Source organism: Pelecanus crispus, chromosome 27, assembly GCF_030463565.1.
Source record: "Pelecanus crispus isolate bPelCri1 chromosome 27, bPelCri1.pri, whole genome shotgun sequence".
In the NCBI taxonomy this organism is placed as follows: Eukaryota; Metazoa; Chordata; class Aves; order Pelecaniformes; family Pelecanidae; genus Pelecanus; species Pelecanus crispus.
Window position 1 is genome coordinate 273,288 of NC_134669.1, and position 18,785 is coordinate 292,072.

At 48.2% G+C, this 18,785-nt stretch overlaps 2 protein-coding genes across 2 annotated transcripts; both read right to left on the reverse strand.

Moving 5' to 3' along the window:
* Window positions 1-3,548: 3,548 nt before the first annotated feature.
* LOC142596128 (ubiquitin carboxyl-terminal hydrolase 17-like protein 6) lies at window positions 3,549-14,612 on the reverse strand. The gene is given in 14 exon segments (XM_075725115.1): window positions 3,549-3,657; window positions 4,662-4,875; window positions 5,407-5,574; window positions 6,802-6,812; window positions 10,111-10,211; window positions 10,330-10,470; window positions 10,859-10,970; window positions 11,723-11,805; window positions 12,264-12,334; window positions 12,510-12,577; window positions 12,724-12,826; window positions 12,902-13,012; window positions 13,453-13,653; window positions 14,609-14,612. Coding segments are annotated over 14 exon segments (1,497 nt in total).
* A 2,772-nt stretch (window positions 14,613-17,384) lies between these two features.
* LOC104039016 (olfactory receptor 14C36) lies at window positions 17,385-18,344 on the reverse strand. Its single transcript, XM_009493577.2, is given in 1 exon segment — window positions 17,385-18,344. A coding segment is annotated over 1 exon segment (960 nt).
* Window positions 18,345-18,785: the final 441 nt, after the last annotated feature.

The window sequence follows — 18,785 nt, forward strand, 5'->3', positions numbered from 1 at the left end:
TGGCTTCACCAGTAAGCTTGGATTTAGTGAATCCCCATGGACAAATGGATGCAGCAGGTGCTCCATCCAAGAACTTTGATGTGCTGACGCTGTAGAGTGAATTTGGAGGTGTTTCCTCCTCCTCCTCTTCCTCTTCCCTGTTCTTCCTCCTCCTTTTCCTTCTCCTCCTGCTCCTCCTCGTCTGGTTTTTTGTCATAGTCATCGTCCTCCTCCTCCCGTTCTTCCTCCTCCTCCCTCCTCCTCCTTCTCTTCCTTCTCCTCCTCCTCTTCCTCTTCTTGCTGTTCTTCCTTCTCCTCTTGTTCTTCCTCTGACTCCTGTTCTTCAGCCTTCTTGTCATCCTCCACCTCTTCTTCCTCTTCCTCGTTCTCCTTCTCTTTGTCCTCTGTCTCCTCATATGCCTCTGCATGTTTATCCTCTGCATGTTCATTGTCTTCCTCGTCTTCCTGTTCTTCATAGTCCTTCTCCTTATACCCCTCCTTCTCCTCCTCCTCCTCCAACTCATCCTCCTCCTATTCCCTTCTGGTTTTCTTCCTCTTACTCTGTTGTTCTGTTTACTCTCCTGGTCTTACCCTCCTCCTGCTGTTCCTTCTGTTCTTTTTCCACCTTCTCCTCTTCTTCTACTTCCTCCTCTTCCTTCTCCTTCCTCCTTCCTCCTCCTCTTCTTCTCCTACCTCATATTCCTCTTTTTCTTCCTCCTCTTCATCATCCTGTTCTTCCTCTTCTTCCTTCTCCTCCTACTCTTCTTAATTTTATTCCTCTTATTCCTCCTCTTCCTTTCCTTCTTCCTCTTCCCCCTTATCCTCCTGTCGCCATCCTCCTTTCTTTCTTCTCTTTTTTCTCATCCTGCTCTTCCTCTTCTTATGCCTGTTCCTTTTCCTGCTTCTTCTCCTTCTGTTCCTTCTCCACCTCCTCTTCTTCCTCCTCTTGCTCATTTCTCATCTTTCTCCTCCTCATTGTTCCTTTTCATCCTTGTCCTATCTTTTCATCCTCCTTATCCTCATCTTCCTTCTTGTGTTCCTCCTTCTCCTCCTCCTCCTTCATGTTTTCCTCCAATTTCTCGTCATCCATCTCCTCCCATCGCTGGAGGTATCTAAAAACCATGTAGAGGTGGCGCTTGGGGACCTGCTTTAGTGGTGCCTTGGCAGTGCTAGGTTAACAGTTGCACTCAATGATCTTAAGGGTCTTTGCCAACCTAAATGATTCTGATTCCATGGTTGTATGCAAGACGAAGCGTACAGAGTGTGGAAACAAGGCCAGGTGTCCTGGGAGAAACATGGAAACATTGTCCGAGCGTCCAGGGACCAAGTCAGGAAAGCCAAAGCCCAGACAGAATTGAATCTGGGCAGGGATGTCAAAGATAGCCAGGCGAGCTTCTTAAGTACGCAGGAGACAAAAAGCAGCCGAGGGAAACTGTGGGCCCCTTGCTCAACGAGACAGGGGACCTGGTTCCACAGACGTGCAAAAAGCAGAGGTACTGAATGCCTTGTCTGGCTCAGCCTTTACTAGCAAGAGCAGCCTTCAGGAGTGCCAGGTCCCAGAGAGCGGGTGGAAAGGCGGGAGCAAGGAAGAAGTACCCTTGGTGGAAGAGGATCAGGTCAGGGAATACTTGTGAAACAAGGGATATGCAGTTCTGAATGTCTCAAGACTATTTGTCTACTCTTCCATATGTTTTTATTACATTGTCTTAATATACCGCCATTTGTCTTAAGTCTGGGTTGTCTGTTTTGCCTCTCTAAAGTGTCTAGTTACAGACAAGTTCATGCTGTGATTTCTATTTTTATTATTAAATGCTATCAAACAGTGATGGACTTCTTCTTCACTGGTCCTGCATCAGGAGGTGAGTGGGGAACCTGTATTAAATACAGTTCATCTGAATAATCTGCCTGGTTGATACAAGCTGTGTTGTTCAGAGATGTCTAAAGTTTTGGGTTTTGTTTTTAAGGATAAAAAGCACTTGCCCCACTGTAAATATATATAGCATGTAAAATTTATATAGTATAGAGTGGGTTTGATACTCCTGAAATCAGCTCTTCCGTTCAGTGGTGGGTGAGAAGATGCTGTCGGTGTGACCCAGGGAAGATAAGTAACTGGGGACTTCAGCTGCCTAGGCAAGAACGCAGACGGCTTTCTCCTTTGACGTTAAAAGCTTCCAAAACCAGCAGCAGGTTGGAAGCTCAGCAGTAGCTTTTTACTGTGTGTGACACCATGACAAAAAGGAGCAAGGTTAATGTTTTACTAAATAGTGCAAGGAATATTTTGGTACCTGGAGAACACCCTAAAGCCAAAGGGTAAGTGTCCCCTGCCTAATGTTCCTATGGCAACAGTTATGTGAGGTGACATAAAGTAGCATGACCAAGAAACCACATAGCTTTCCTGTATCTGGCTTTTTTCCCTCTTTTGTCCTTTGGCTCCAAGATTTGGTGTCTTGTCTTTTGTCTGATGAATAACCCTGGCCTAAAAGTATCAAAGGAGGTTAAATGTTGACTGCTCTACCTCGATTAAGAGCTGCAGAAGCAACAACTGCCCCAAGTAGCTACTAAGCAGTAAATGGAGGGAGGGCAGTTCATGACAGCTTCAGATTAGAGCTGTGGAGAAGCAGACTGGGCAGCTGCAGCCACGTCAGCTGTTTCTAACTAGGGGAGGTCTAATTAATCTACCTGAGGAGCAGAGATCCGCTTTCACCCGCACCCCCCCCTTTACATTTCACTGAAACTCATGGAAGGGGACTTGCATGGAACAGGAACAAAATACCTCCTTAATTTAGGGTGACTCTCGAGGGAAACCAGCTCTTAATGGAATAAAACTCACAGTTGTAGCACACTTCACTGAAACAATCTATGTTGCAGTTGAAGGTTTTTTCTGTCTGAAAATTTAACCCTGATAATATAAACTAGTGTGTGTAAAGGCAGGGAACAGGGGCCTTTTACTTACAAGAGCAGTTATAACACATGATGTAAAATTTAATCACTTAAAAAAAAAAAAAAAAAAGAGCAATTGCCTCCCATGTGTTCTTGGTAAATGAGGAGCTATACAATAGTACAGTTTCACCCTATTTTTGAGAAAATCACCAGATTTAAGCCACAGGTCTTCATGACAAATGAAAACATGAATACTGCAGTGGATTTACATAGAACATCCCATTTTTAACAATGATTGATCCAGAGTATTTGTCATGCAAATCACTTGTGTGCACCGAGTAATACTTCTATCAGTCCATATCTGTACAGTATTTACATTTTATCTTTAAAATCTTGCTAGAACCATTTTCCAAGAAAATGTAGAAATGAAACGGGTAAGCCGCAAATCCTTAATTTGTAGCATTTGGTCTACAACAGACCCAGCTTTTCCAGCAAGCCTATCTACGTAGATATGTAATGAATCTTAAAAATAGGCATTGTTTTATATATGAAGCACTACAAATGCTGCTCCGTTTACAAACGTTCAGTTTTGTACCAGTTTAAAATGGTTCAAAATGCGAAGTGACGTAGACCTTATTTTCTTTTGTTTTATTTTGTATTTTGTTTTGGTTTTTTTTCAGAGTTAGCCTTCAACAGTTCCGGTGGGGGTAGGTGATAGATCTTTGCTCACAGGCAGCGTTGCTGGGGTTTGGAATAGTAACAGGAACACAGCGTTTCCGTTCGCCATCCTGCGGGGTGCTGCAAAAGAGAGGGAAGAGAAAAAACCCCTGTTTCAGCGAGGAGAGTCCAAGCGGGTTACCTCTTTAATGATACAGGATAAATCCACCTAGTAGTGATTCTGTGTTTTATACCACTGTTATCAATAGCTTCAGCAGAAATTGGGTATTGTGGTACGTTAGTAACTTCTGAATTAGGGAGTGCAGGGGCTGCACGGAGTAAATGCACTGTAGGCTCCTGATCTTTATCAGGTTAGGATTAATATTTGAACCAAAGCACCACATCCCACTGTCTGGGAGGCGCCAGGTTCAGCCATTCAAAACATCAAAGCCCAAAATTCTTTCATTAAGATTTTTCACTGCAAATGGGTAGACAGCATGCGTTTGTCACCCGGGAGCCATAAATGAACCTTTGCAGTCTGACAAACAGCACTTGCTCCGTTCACGCCAGTAATTTTAACTCTTTGCCATCTGGGTCATATACTCAGCTTCTCAGTATCTTATTGTGTCAATATTGAAATTTGTGCACTGGTGTCTATTAGGAATTTGATGAATTGTTTTTGAGGACCAACTGGGATTAAAATACATAGGCCATTATTATCTATCCATTGATAGGAGTCCACTTGCCAGATGGACAGACCCAATTGTCGTCCAGGCACTACTTGTTTTTTGATCTTGGATTTTGGGGAAGGAAAGGGTCATCACCCCCTCTCGGAGCTGGTGTTGGAATCTGAGTATACTCTATATACTGAGTACTCGGTATCTGAGTGTTGGAAATGTTTTCTCTCTGATGGTGTCTTTGAACTGCATGAATTAGATCTTGGATAATGCTGGCAGGTTGTTTCTGAATTACAGCTCTCGGAATGCCTAATGTCAGTGCTTGATTCTGTAGTTCTCTCCACCTCTGACCCCTAGGCTGACGATTAATGGATTTTGGTTCCTGGGACCTATTTTGGGGTGTTTGTTTAATTTGTCTGATGTTACCACTAGGATTTTGGGTTTCAAAAGATGGATTGGATTTCTCACCCATGATTGATGATGTCATGCATCAGTGTTGCCCACGTGGGGAGATGTCTGCGCACTAGGGCCCCTTCCTGTTTGTTGGCAACCTCCCTCATGTCTAACAGGGCACTGAACTCTGCGTCCCTCCTAATTTCATCTCGTTTTGCAACGAGGTAGGGTTTGAGCATAGCAGGGGCTCCCTTAATTAAGGGCTTTAGCCTCTCATGAGCCACAATTGCTGATATGGGAACGTCAAGAGGGCTGCAATCGTGCATGGCCTGAATACAGGCAGCTTTTGTAACAGCTGTGGAAAGTTCATTTAGGGATTTAATAGGCATTACTAGAGGTTCTCCTCTCTCCCCTATATCAATTTCACTGGCCCAGTATGCCACCCTGCTGGTTATGGAGTGGGGATCATCTGGAAGCACAGGACCAGCATTTAAAAAGACACCAGGGCCCCAGAATCCATTGGTTTCCTCGCCGTTTAGTAAAATTCTGTCTCCGCCTGTTAAACACACTCTCCATAAATATTCAGTCTCAGTTTCGCCTGGCTTAGGGCCATAGCGTTCTTGTAGGTCAGCCATTTGGATTGGATCACATGGGGTTATTTTTTGGTACGATTTCCTGCTCCACCCCAAGGCCCAGTTTTGTTTTGTTTTTTTTTTAATAATGGGCCTAGCTACATATATAGGGGCATTTGGAGGAGATAAAGAATCATCTTCCCCTGTTTCGTTATCATCGGGGTCAGCCCAGGTGTTTCTGGGGATACATTCTTCAGGGGATACAATGAATTTCCTAATTTGTACAATGTCAAGGGAATTGGGAGCTTCCATGAATATTATCTCATCATATGGCCCATTATAATCGTACATGAAAAACAACCCCATTTGATCCAATCCAAGATGAAGATGGCAAAGATATTCAAAAGTCTTATAACCTTTGACAGTGGAAACATGTCATTTACACTTTATATGAACAGTGTACTGTTCTTTTCAAAAACTTGCAAAGGACATTTTGCTATCTCCATGTCAGAACTTAGTGATTTTAAGTTAAAGCTCTCCACTAAGATGTGGAAAAAAAAAAGGCCCATGTGCCCTGGAAAGAAGAGTAATTACACAGAGTCAGTAGTCTAGCTCTTGTAGTTTTCAGTTCTACTGAAACAGCAGGTGTGTGGGTTTTTTCACTTGTGCTTGGCAATGATTAAAAAAAAAGACAAACCCTTGAAACTTCCTCTGAATTAGAGGTGGGTGAGACACATCACATTTTCTGACTCTTCCACTATCCTTCTTTCTTTTGAAGTTGTTTGTATCAGTATCATACATTCTTTGCTTTCACTAGAGCCAAGACAACGTCAGATTTTTTTTTTCCCCCAGGCCTACCATCTCCTGTCAGGCAGAGATATCCATGCAGAAGTGCTCAGTTACAGAGGCCTTGCTGCAAGAGGACTAAGAGGTGGGTGCGTGGTTCGTGATGGTTCTTATCCACGCTTTGGAGGGTTTTCAGATCGGTGGTAATTACGGAATCCTAGCATAATAATGACTGCAGTAGTCTGAGGGTCTGAGGGAAACAAAGGTTTGGAGGGAGGAGAGGATACTTTTTAAAAGCCGCTAGATTTTTTACAACACAGTTTTTGTGTTGTAAACACCAGCCCTCAGGGGTGGGGGCTGTTTCTGCCCGGTGCCCTTGGCCTGGCGCTCACAGCTGGGAACAGGCTTTCCAAAATCCTGCTGGAAAGTGCTACATAAGAAAAAGCTACAACGTGAAGATGGCTTGAAGACATGCACACAAGAACTTGACCGACCGGGACCTCTCCTTCCCAGGTGGGTTTGCTGCTGCAAGAAATGAGACCAAACTGGCTGAAAGCAGCAAAGTTGCAACAAAATCGTGTAAACTCAGCTAAGAAATATGCATTAAGCGCACTTGCACAGAGGGTTCATGTGTACAAATACTTAAAAGTGAATGTTAACAGACGATATCATGGCCAAAGCCAATAGGTTATGTAAATTGTAAAAGTGAGTATATGAATAGTCTTAAGATTTCACATAAGGAATCAAGAAATGTAACACAGCGACATTCTCATGCTCCCAGTTGAGAGCGCCTTTACTGCTAACAATAAAAAGGGGTTTTAGCTAGCGCGTGCTTCTGCTGCCTTTTTTCCCAGTACCTGCACATGAACTAGAAGAAAAGAAAAAGGCAAGCAAATCCCTTTTGGTAACAAGAGCGGCAGATGTGGGACCTGTGGCTGAGCTGGGGAACAGGGAGCGCCCCTGGAGCAGCCTTGGGGCTTGCTGCCAAGCTGGGGGAGCTGCCTGCAAATCAGCTCTCCCAGCAGGACATTGCCCAGGAGTTACTGTGAGTTTTCCTCTTCTCCTTCAGGAACTGTGTTCCACACCAAGCACACCCAGAGCTGAGCCTGTGCAAGGAGAAGCCTTCTCCAGGAGAAGCACAGCTGGGGCTGATGGTGACAGTTCCCAGCAGCTGTCCAGGTCACAGAGATGCAGGTAAGATGCCCTGGAGGAGACAGGGACCGCTTGGCAGTTCTCTTGCAGGAACAGGGTTGAAGAGCAGGAGGGAGCCAGGGCAAAAGGGCCTCTGAGGTCAAAAAGAGCATCAAACAGCCAGAGCGCAAAGCAGAGGGAGAAGAGAAATAGGTGCAGGGGACATGGCTGGGACAGTGCTTTCAAGGTAACATCTGCCACAGAAGCACAGTAACAGTGAAAGGCATTGGGAGGTCATGGAGTGAGTGAGAAAAGGGCCTGGCAGAGAAGAGCCCGGAGAGACAGGAGACAAGCTGGAGATGGAGGGGAAAAAGAGGGTGTGTGGAAAGTGAGGATGCTCATCCTGTGCAGGTCCTTGGGAAGACACTGGTGGCAGAGCAGCTGCTGCAGAAGGAGCAGGAACCTGGCTTCTGCTGCAGGTACTTGTGATGTCACCTGCTGCCGAGCAACTGCTAGGGCAGGAGTTTTTAAATGACTTGTGCAGATGCTGGCGATATCACTTGTGACTGAGTAGCAGAGAGATAGGAAAAGATGCATCGCCTGCTTAGGTGTCTGTGATGCAATTCGTGGCCGGAACCAGCCTGTTGCTGTTTCAGGTGCTTGTGATGTTACTGGTGGCTGAGGAGCTGATAGGGCAGGAGTTTCTGTGTGATTCGTGAAGGTGGTTTTTGATGTCATATGTGCCTGAGAAGATGATAGGGCAGGCACAGTGAACAGCTTTATGCAGGTGCAATACGCATAGCTAAATAAAGAGAACAAATTCCCTTGGTAATTCTGTGCTAAGGCATCCTTGCCTCTCTCCTAGGCCAGCAAAGAACTGACTTTTACACAGGTCACCCGAGGATGACTGCTGCCAGGAGAGATCCTTCCTGTGCTTGGCTGCTCACGTGGACCCTGTTCCTGCTCACATCCCCATTCCCAACGCCTCTCTCGCTGGATTCGATTTCTAGAGGTCACGGTAGTCCCAAGCGCTGTCATTTGGAGATGAAAGCCGATGCTGATGGAGAAGCACCTTTGCTCCTTTTGCAGTGAGTCATGGCAGGCTTGGGAGCTAGGTGGTTTATACTTTGTGTGAGGAGAAATGCCTACACATTTCTGCCTTGGTTATGCCTCAGAAACTGATTTCATATGTAGAATGCCTTGTGACAGGCTCAGAAAGAGGCCAGAAGGCGTATGAACTGCAGCTCTTGTGGGACACTGCAGAAGCATCTTCAGGGTAAGCGTTGTCTTTTTTACTCAGACTCCACTGCCCAGGTTTGCCAGGAAACCAGCTTCTTCACCAAAACAAGGAGTAAAAAGAGTGGAAACCCATTGTCTTAACAAGATGACCCTGTTGGAGGGACCGTCAGTGGCAATGCTTGTAATGCCTTGGTTTCCTTGTGTCTCTTGCACCAGATGTCACACTTGGGAGAAGACAACGTGAATCACACGCAGGTGACCTGAGCCTCTAATCGAGCAGCACTGGAGATGCTTTGTTCCTGGGCATTTTTTTTCATGAGATCTCTACATGCTAATTTAATATGCTCAGCAGGTGTAGAAAGCTTCCACCCTTCTGGATCACAAGGGTGCTTTCATAAAGGAAGTCTCGAGTTACACAATTTCAAAAAAGCCCTGAACCCCTCTGTTCTTTCTTGCATGGTCAAACACTCTACAGAAATCAGAAGCACCACTCACGACTGGGTCTGGTTATGATGGCAATTTTATTGTTTTGATCGCCTGAAACACCTGGCAAGAGTGAGGCAACATTTGCTGGTGATGCTGCAAATGTTGCTTACTTCTGAGTCCTCCTCTCCAGAGTTCTCTTTGGATTTCTCTTTCTTCTTGCATTTCTTGCATTTCTTTCTTGATTCCGGATCACCAGAATGCTCGCTTCTGACTTTTGCTGCTTACTTTTGGGCACACGTTCACCCCGCTCTGCACAGGACAGTTTCCTCTTTCTGCATCTTTGTTATTCATTTGCCTGGCAAGAGCCTGCAGACTCTGGGTGAACTGGCACTGGTGGGAGCACACGCTGTTCAAGTGAGGATTTCCGTGGCTGCTGCTCACCTACCGAAGCAGAATGCAAGTCTGCTCTGTGGTCACTTGAGCCGTGCACAGTATCCCCTCCTGAGCTTCTGCCTTTCTCAGGGCTGTTCTTCTCCATGTGGGAAGAGCTGCACAGGTTCCCGGTGCCGCACGCCAGCTGATGGCGAGTGTGCTTCTGCGTTTCTGCACGGCAAGCATGCCTCCACCTGGGAGGCAGACAGTCTGGTTGGCTTCCGTTCAGCTTCTTCCCCTGCTTGGGGTCAGAGCGCGCTCTCTTCCCGCTGCAGTGCTGAGGGGGAGTTCCTGTAGAGTCCTGCATTTTTCTCTTCCCTTGGATCCTCTGCCTGTTTTGTCTGCGTTTGTGATTCCTCAGTGCTACGGTGCCTCCAGAAAATGGACTCTTCAGCACCTGACCCAGCTTTGCCACGGAAATGCTCTTTGTCTCTTGGCATTCAGTGCCTGCTCCAGGGGTCAAATCATGGTGCCTGGAGAAACAACGGTGATCTTAGTCTAGGGCTGTTGTTGCAGCCTCCTCGTGGCTTCAGTCTCATCCTATCATTTTCCGGCAGCACTTGATATGGCACGCAGAAGACTGAACGAGAACTAGAAGCTGGAAATTAGATCATGGTCTTCCAGCCATGTCTGTCCCTTTCCAAGCACTAACTCATCTTTGTGCCCTCTCAGACCTCCCTTTCACCTCTTGTCACAGCTAGTCAGTCTCAGAGAGCACACAGCCAGCAAGTTGCACAAGCACAACAGTTTAGTGCCAGACAAGGAGGGAGAAGAAAGGAGCAGGCGAAGTGCAGAACAGAGGGAACTGAACGAGACAAACAGTCATTCTTTCCCAGGACAGAAAGCAAAACCCACTGGAGGAGAACAACAACAACAACAACAAGAGCAGTAACAGGAGCGGGAGTGTATTCTGAACACCCCTTCACGCTTGTTATTACCTGGCATAGAAGAGTAAATATGCACGCTGGCGGAGAACCGTCTTGATGTCACAAAGACCTACAGAGGCATCATTCATCTTGTACCACTGTCCATTGCTGGCCTGCAAAGAAAGGCAACGCTCTCTTCAGATGAAGTGCAGGGGTTTTAAAACAAAACCACAGACAGAACACCACTGCAGGACACAATACACCAACGCAAATCACAGAGCTGACTTTTACCTTCACGAAGCAGTAATAGTGTCCTGCCTGACAGCCAGAACCTTCGTGTACCAGGACGGCATACAAGGAATAGAGGAGCGGTTCTCCACCCGCCTGAGACATGTATGCGCCAAGGTCCAAATATTCTGGGTACTGCACAACCTAAATGGACACCAAGAAGACTCACAAATTATCCTGAGAGTCTTTAGGAAGCAGCCTGAGAAAACCTTGTCACCAACCACAGGCTAGAGGTATGGAAATAGATCTTCTGGGTTCATCAAAACCAGGTGTTGCCATTTCATCACTGAAGTGGCAGAAAACCATTCTCAGCCAAACCAGCTCTTTACGAGCACAGTAGGTGCTTATCTTCACATTGGAACTTTCCTCTTACCACAAGGGAAAGAGCGAGGCATAGCTATTGCACTGATTTTCCTTAGATGGCTGCACTCAATAGCTGTCGTGCAAACACGAACAACTTCCAAAAAAGGATTCTCCCTCAGGAAAGGTCTCCTTCCAAGCCAACAAAGTTGCAGTGCACTTGTAAACATACCTTGCTAATCTTTCTGCCAGAGAAAGCATCAAATCTCTTCAGGCACACTGTCAGGACATTGGAGGAACGATGTATTGTAAGGCTCTTGGACGCAGTGGCCAGCTGTTCACACCTTGAAACAAGCACAGACCCAACTGTTGCAACCTGTCTTCTCCCCACCTCTCCCCCCATCCATGGATGGTTGAGTTAAGGCTTGTTTTGCCCAACCATCGTATGCACGTGTTTGCATTTCAGACCCCTTAAGTCTGCACACTCTCAGTGAAGGTAGCTTTGGTCTAGGCTGGCTCCCTTTGGAGAGCAGCAGCCCGCAGTCTACAAGACAAGAACTAGGCTTGACAGCATTCAGAGAGCCAGTGGGGGCTGCTACTGCTCCGAGGACTGAGGTCTCCTGGACAGAGACGCAAGCATCCAAAAAGCCTTGGAAATGAAACTGTTGATTGCTTTCTTGAAGATGCTGCTGTTGCCAAATGCCTGTCCAGAGCTCCTCCTTGCTTCAGCTCCCCACTGCCTACGGGACGTGTCTTTTTCCTTCTGGGCATAGGGGTAGTTCAGTGGGCAACTTCATAGCTAGGAAGGTTGACCACTTCCAGGGCAGACAATGCCAGGAATCAAATTCTCATCAGAGCTTTCCAAATATTCAGGCAGAAGGGAAAGAAATTACCTGTCTTAGAAACAAATGCATTATTTTCCAAGTTCCAGGTTGTTCAGGTGGATTAGTTGTATGGGGAAGAAAAAAAAAAGAAAAAACCCCAAGCTGCCTCATGACTGGGCTTCTCAATTAAGTCAAAACAGAACTAGTGCTCCCAGCCATGCAGTCCCATAACCCAGTATCTGCTGGGAAGATGTCATTAGTAATAATCTTACTTGCTGCATTTGTAGCCATTTTCACCATCCAGCTGCTCAGGTTTGACAAAGTCTTCCAGAGCTCCAGTGACAGAGGAGGCTGCCTGGATGAGAAAGAAAGGAGAGCACTAAGCTCCTGGAAACTCAAAATCCCAAGACATAGCTACCCGTGTAGTACCAGCGTTGTCCCAAGAAGCAGCTACCCCTGGGTGGTACAGAGTTGTCCATGGTACAGGTCAAAAATAACACAAGCAATCGACCCCATCCATCCAGCAATCAGAGGCATATTGAGGCAGTCTGAAGCAGGGTGGTATGAGAGTGTCATCATGGCTGTAGGTACCATCCTTACTCTTTGCTCAGCTGACACCCAGCACCCAGCACAGGGAGACCATTTACAGGGCTTCCCCAGAAGGAGCACACAAGTCCAGTTCCCTCCCCATCCACCACCAAGCTCTTGTGAGGTCATAGCCCACAGGTTGAAGTCAGCAGAGTTCACTGGAGATAAACTAGGCCCCTGCAGGGACCTGGAAACATTTTGCACCACAATTTCCAAACATCTTACCTTGATATCCAAAGGAATATCAAGGAATGCCTCGTAGGTGTCGGAAATGGCTTTGCAACTCAAGCATGTTACTGGAAGGCAAAGAGAAATGCTTATCAGGCTGGGAAGGAGACTGACTCTGCCCATTTCACCGACCAACACATACCACTTTAGACACACGGGACATACTGCTGCATACTAGAAGCTGTTTACCACAGAGAAAGAGCCACAGAACATTCTAAGAACAGTAATATTTTTAAAAAGTACCTCTTGATCTTAGAAAGCCCCCAAATATTTGCTGGACAATGGTAGTTCCTTGAGAGGAGCTGTCCAAGCTGGAAACAAATGGTAAGGCAGAGAGTTATCTCTTCCAAGAGTTTTCTTGGTCGGAAAACCCTGGGCGCAGGGTTTTCTTGGTGGGAGTACATCAAGGAGTCCAAAGGGCTCAGGAACATTGAAAAAGTAATTTGCTTGTGCTTACTGGCTGCTTCCGCTCAGGCAAGCTCTCTGCATGGCATCAACAGTATAGCATAAAAACTCGTGGGCATCTTCCTGCGTGCCAAGCTCAAAGTGTTCTCCTATTCCTAAGAAAGAAGAAGTTACTAGTTCTGTCCTACAAGAAGGGAAAGAACCATGTCAAAGCACCTGAAATGACTTACGTGTGAGGACACTGACGACAGCCCTCGGCTGGATGGCACTGGCTGAGGAATGCAGGACCTTTTTAACGTGCGCTTCCATTACGCACATCATGCAGAAGCCTTGCTGACAACCTGAAGAGGGTGGGCCGGAGGGAGGGAAGCAAGCTTCTCAGGTTAGCAAAATAGCCATAGCACTGGGAAACCTAATGACGTTATAAGGACAGTCTCCACTCCTCCCAAAGTGCCAATGTCCCAACAAGCCCCGGACATTTTAGCGCACAGAAAGCTTTCTTCAGAGGGGTGCTTAACGGACAGAAGTTTTCTGTGCAATAAGCAAAGAGGGTTTAACTTGCAGGACTAGGGTCCGAGACCCGGGGCTAGAAAGTGGTGCCTTTCTGAAGGTGAACACACCTAGATAGGACAAGAGGCTTCTAGGGTTGAGTGTCCAAAGAACACCAACTCGGGGGGCTGACAAAGAAGGGCTGCTTTTCTCCTAAATGAAATTCCAGATTGTGAGAATCCTTGGGAAGTGCCCAACAGATTTACAAGGAGCTGTTCCTAAAAGTCCTCACATGACTGGCTGTGCTCACGAGAGAGCAGGTAGTTGGTGAGAGGGGGCGTGTACGTCAGGCACTGCAGGATGGAGTTGAGGAAGCACGTATTGCCCAGGTTGTAGAGTCCTGCTCCAGCTCTCTGTCATTGCGGCCAGGCCATGCAAATCTTCTCCAGGGAAAAGAGGACCCTTTGTGTGGGAGCCGTTCCCTCGGCAAGGACTGCAGGGAAATGGTGTTTGAAAAGAGATGAGTTGATACTGTTGCACAATCGCATATTTAAAAAGCCGAGTTCTGTACAGAAGCTCCCAGGAAAAGCAGCTCTAACCTCCAACACAGAAACATTGGGGGAAGCCTAAACTGCCACTGACAATTACTGGTCAAGAAACCGTTTTGGAAAATAGTCTGTTCCCCTGCTTACTTTGCTGAAAGTCCAACAAACCCCCACTCTGCTTTCTGTGCCTCGGGCTATCTTCCTTTCCCTCTAGAGCCTTGCATTGGATTATCAGGTCAAGTCTTCCCTTTTCCTGATTGTAAGTTGATGAAAACAAGCAAGTACCTAGCAGAGAAGGTAACCCTACTGATGTCAGATCTTTCTACGAGCAATGTCATCTTTCCAAGTCTTGTACATAGTGGCAGAGGAGTGATAAAATGCATTTTCCTGTGTCTAATCGAAAACACCTGGGTAAGTCTGGCTGCTACCAAGAAACACCCCAGAATTCATGCTAGGTTGTCAGCCCATCAACACCGAGGGAAGGAGCACCAGCCACATCCGTTGCCTTTGGGGATTCACAAAGTCCAAGGCTGCTGGTGAAGCCGTTACTCACAGGAGTCATTCCCCATTGCAGCCATTGGTCCTCTCAGGAACAGAGGGGAAAGCTTGGGATGACAAAGGATGTCATGACGCACTCCAGAAGGAGAAGGTCAATGCCAGTCTTGTCACCTGATCGCAAAGAAATAATTGTAGCTCAACAAAATGATTAGAAAACCACCAAACTAAACCCACGGAAGAGCATCTGCCATCAGCAGTGTTTCAGTGGTACTTGTAAGTGCTGCAGAGCTGCAGGCTGATGGCCCTCCTGTCCCTGTCACCGGACTCCAACTGACAGCAATTACCGAGGCCCTCTGGAAAGACTGCATTGCGTGTCACCTTCTCTGAAGAGGACCTGCTGCTTACCCATTGCTAGTGTTAGCACCAGAGCCATCTGGCTCTCCAGCCCACACTTGCCCACCGTGTATGCAGGAGTGACTGGCTTTTGGCCGCTACTTTAACGGCTGTCTTTGGTGTGCTCTGCCACCCCCCTACTTACCTATCCTAGCATACGGTAAAGAAATAAGAATTAACAAATACGATCTCTACCCATAGTCCTGGTCAGCCTAGAAAGGTGTAATAGCTCAGCCTAGAGCTCAGAAGGTATAGACCAGCCTATACTTTTATCCCGTATCTACCTACTCTATGATCTGTCCTGAAAGGCAAATCATACTTACCTTTGAAAGAGGATGGAAGCTGAGGAGAAGTGGGCAGGAAACAAGAAATGGTTGGAAAAAAGTAGGCACGCAAGTAGCGAAGGAATGAGCCAAGTTATCCCGAAGGCCAGCTCAGCCCAACTAGCTTAGGTTTTTAAGGGTTAGGGTTTTAAGCTTAGTGGTAGGGTTAGGCTTAGGCTTAAGGTTTAGGGTTAGTGTTACATGTTAGTTTTAGGTATTTAGGGTTAGAGGGTTAGAGTTATGATTAGGGTTAGGATTAGTGTTTGGCGTTGGGATCAGGGTTAGTGTTAGCGTGTTAGGGTTAAGGCTAGTGTTAGGGTTAGAGTTTTAGGGTTGGGGATTAGGGTTATAGTTAGTGGTTGGACTTACTGTTTGGTTTAGTGCTTAGGGTTAGGATTACTGTTAGGATCAGCTTTAGGGTTTAGGGTCAGCGTTAGGGTTAGGGTCAGGTTTAGGGTCAGCGTTAGTCTTAGTGTTACGGATAGGGGTAGTATTAGGGTTAGGGTTAGGGCTAGGGTTAGGGTTAGGGTCAGGTTTAGGGTCAGCGTTAGTCTTAGTGTTACCGATAGGGATAGTATTAGTTGTTAGGGTTAGGGTTAGGGTCAGGGTTTGGGCTTGGGCTTAGGGTGAGGGGTATGGGTTAGGGTTAGGGTTAGGGCTAGGATTAGGGTTAGGGTCAGGTTTAGGGTCAGCGTTCGTCTTAGTGTTACCGATAGGGATAGTATTAGTTGTTAGGGTTAGGGTTAGGGTCAGGGTTTGGGCTTGGGCTTAGGGTGAGGGGTATGGGTAGAGTTTTAGAGTCCAGGGGTCGCCGGGCGGGCCCTGCCCCAGGCCCCCCAGGCCGGGTGGGGGCTGTGGGGGCATGTGGCGGTGCCAGCCCCAGGCTTGCATGGAGCGGGGCCTGGCCCTGCCCGCACAGGGAGGACGGGGGGATGGGGCGGGGGGGCTGGCTCCAGAATAAAGTTTATTTATTGTAGTGCCCGGCTCATTCTTGCTGTGTGGGCACCGGGGTGGGGGGTTCCTGGGGAGGGGGGTGCGGTGGGGCTGTAACACCCCAAGTCCTGGGGGGGGGTCTTTGCTGCACGGGGGCACCCCAGGACTCCCCCATCTGCCCTCCCAGGCTCTGGCCATCCCCAAAGGCTGGGCTGGGGCAGAACCCTTTGGGGTTCCCCCCCAGCACCCCCAAAGCTCTGCCCCTCCCAACCCCGATGCTATGGTCGTGTCCCCCTACGGCAGGGGCCTGCCCTGGCGTGCAGAGCCCCGATGCATTTGTGACACCCCAGCACAGGGTGTGGGGGCAGCCCTGGCCCCCCCATGCTGGGCTGGGGGGCAATGGGGGGTCAGGGGCGTCCCTGTCATTGTGCAGGGATGGGACCTGTTTGGTTTCCTTTTGTCCATACTTTTTTTCCAGCAGCTGTCGGGTGAGGCCCACAACAGGACCCGGGGGCACTGGGGAACAGCACGGCCCTGCTTCCCTGGCACAGCGAGAGCCGGGGCAGGGTTAGGGTTAGGGTTAGGCGTTGGGGTCAGGGTTAGCGTTAGGGTTGGAACTGCCAAGTGGGTGATATCTCTGAGTGTGGGCAGACCCAACGGCCAGGCCCACAGTGGAGGCACCGTGGGGCTGTGTGAGCCCGCGGGTGAGTTCTGCCGGGAACGTACAGAGCACTCGTGCAACCTTCCCAGCAGATCAGCCTGAGAGGGGCACTGGGATGGGGCCACTTGTGTTGCTCATGGCTGTGTGAGTGCTGCTGGTGGTGTGGGGGCTGTAATGGTGCTGTTGCCTGTTGGTGCTGCTCTTTCTAGGGTTGGCTGTGTCCATCTGTGTTTCCTTGCAGACACCTGGATTTTGCCCCTTCCCTTTGGGTGACTCCACCTTGGGGAATCTCTCCCTTTGTGGGGCTGCAGTCACTGCCCACCCCAGGTGCACACTCTCCCTGGAGAAGCCCTGGTCTCTCCAGGCAGCTCTGGATTCCCCTCCTGGAGCATATCTTCTTCCCTGTCCCATGTGGGACAGCCCTGGCTATGTACCTCGGTGACCATTCACCATCTCCACTGTCACCACACACCAATGGGTGAGTCCAAATTGCAACCCTTGGTCTCTAAGAGTTACCAGTGTGACAATGCGCTTTTATCTCCCAATTCCAAGGAGAAAAAGCCCCATTTGGGGAGAAATTCATTGTGCCTGTTCTTGACATTAGTTTGGGCGAATATCCCACCCTTCATTTAATTCACTAGGGAGATCCCATTTTATTACAGAGATGCTAGGAGAGTGTCAGCTCTGTCCCAGAAACACACACTTTTCCATCATATCTATGTGAGAGAGAGCAGGTTTATTACTGTCGGCCTCAGATGAATCCAAACATTACTGTAGAAACATAATAAACACTAATAACCATACAGATAATGGTAACAAAATAGCTAAAACAAAAACCAAAAGATAGGCCTGCAATGGGACACCCTGACAATCATTTGTGAACAGCAATGGAAAATATATCAGTGTTGAAAATCATCCATGAAATTACTTTCCCAATAGCCTCCTTGAGCTCCTGGTTCCTCATGCTGTAGATGAGGGGGTTCACTGCTGGAGGCACCACCGAGTACAGAACTGCCAGCACCAGGTCCAGGGATGGGGAGGAGATGGAGGGGGGCTTCAGGTAGGTAAACATGGCAGTGCTGACAAACAGGGAGACAACAGCCAGGTGAGGGAGGCACGTGGAGAAGGCTTTTTGGCATCCCTGCTCAGAGGGGATCCTCAGCACAGCCCTGAAGATCTGCACATAGGACACCACAATGAAAACAAAACATCCCAAAAAAAGAAAACAAACAACCACAAGTCGTCCAACTTCCCTGAGGTAGGCATCTGAGCAGGAGAGCTTGAGGATGTGGGGGATTTCACAGAAGAACTGGCCAACAGCATTGCCATGGCACAGGGGTATGGAAAATGTATTGGCTGTGTGCAGCAAAGCATAGAGAAACACAGTGCTCCAGGCAGCTGCTGCCATGTGGACACAAGCTCTGCTGCCCAGCAGGGTCCCATAGTGCAGGGGTTTGCAGATGGCAACATAGCGGTCGTAGGCCATGACAGTGAGAAGACAATACTCTGCTGAAATGAAAAAGAGAAACAGAAAGAGCTATGCAGCACATCCCAAGTAGGAGATGGCCCTGGTGTCCCACAGGGAATTGGCCATGGCTTTGGGGACAGTGGTGGAGATGGATCCCAGGTCGAGGAGGGAGAGGTTGAGGAGGAAGAAGTACATGGGGGTGTGGAGGTGGTGGTCGCAGGCTATGGCGGTGATGATGAGGCCGTTGGCCAGGAGGGCAGCCAGGTAGATGCCCAGGAAGAGCCAGAAGTGCAGGAGCTGCAGCTCCCGTGTGTCTGCGAAAGCCAGGAGGAGGAACTCAGTGATGGAGCTGCTGTTGGACATCTGCTGCCTCTGGGCATGGGGACTGTCCAAGAGCAAAAAGACAGTGACAAATTAGGAGAGACTTCTCTGAGCAAAAGCAAAGCCATTTCTCACAGAAACCCACCCAAAGGGTCTCTCTCTGTTCAGGAGGTCCTTTGGCAGGTCCTGTTCAAAAGCCCTGGTTGGTGCTGGCTGAGGGTGCCCCAGCGAGCAGGGGCTCTGCTATGGGCTCTGCAGGGCTCAGTGCTGCCCTACAGCAGTAGGAAAAGAGGAACACGGGGTGATTTCAAGTTAAATCCCCTCGTGACATCAAAGAGCTTTTCAGCATTGTCGCTCCCGATTCACCCAAGTGCAGAGCAGAGCTGTGGGGATTGTGTTTTGCCTCTTCTGCTCTGGCTGCCCCACCACAGCTGAGGAGTGTTTTTACTGCAGAATCCCCTGGCATTCCTGCTGCCCTGCAAA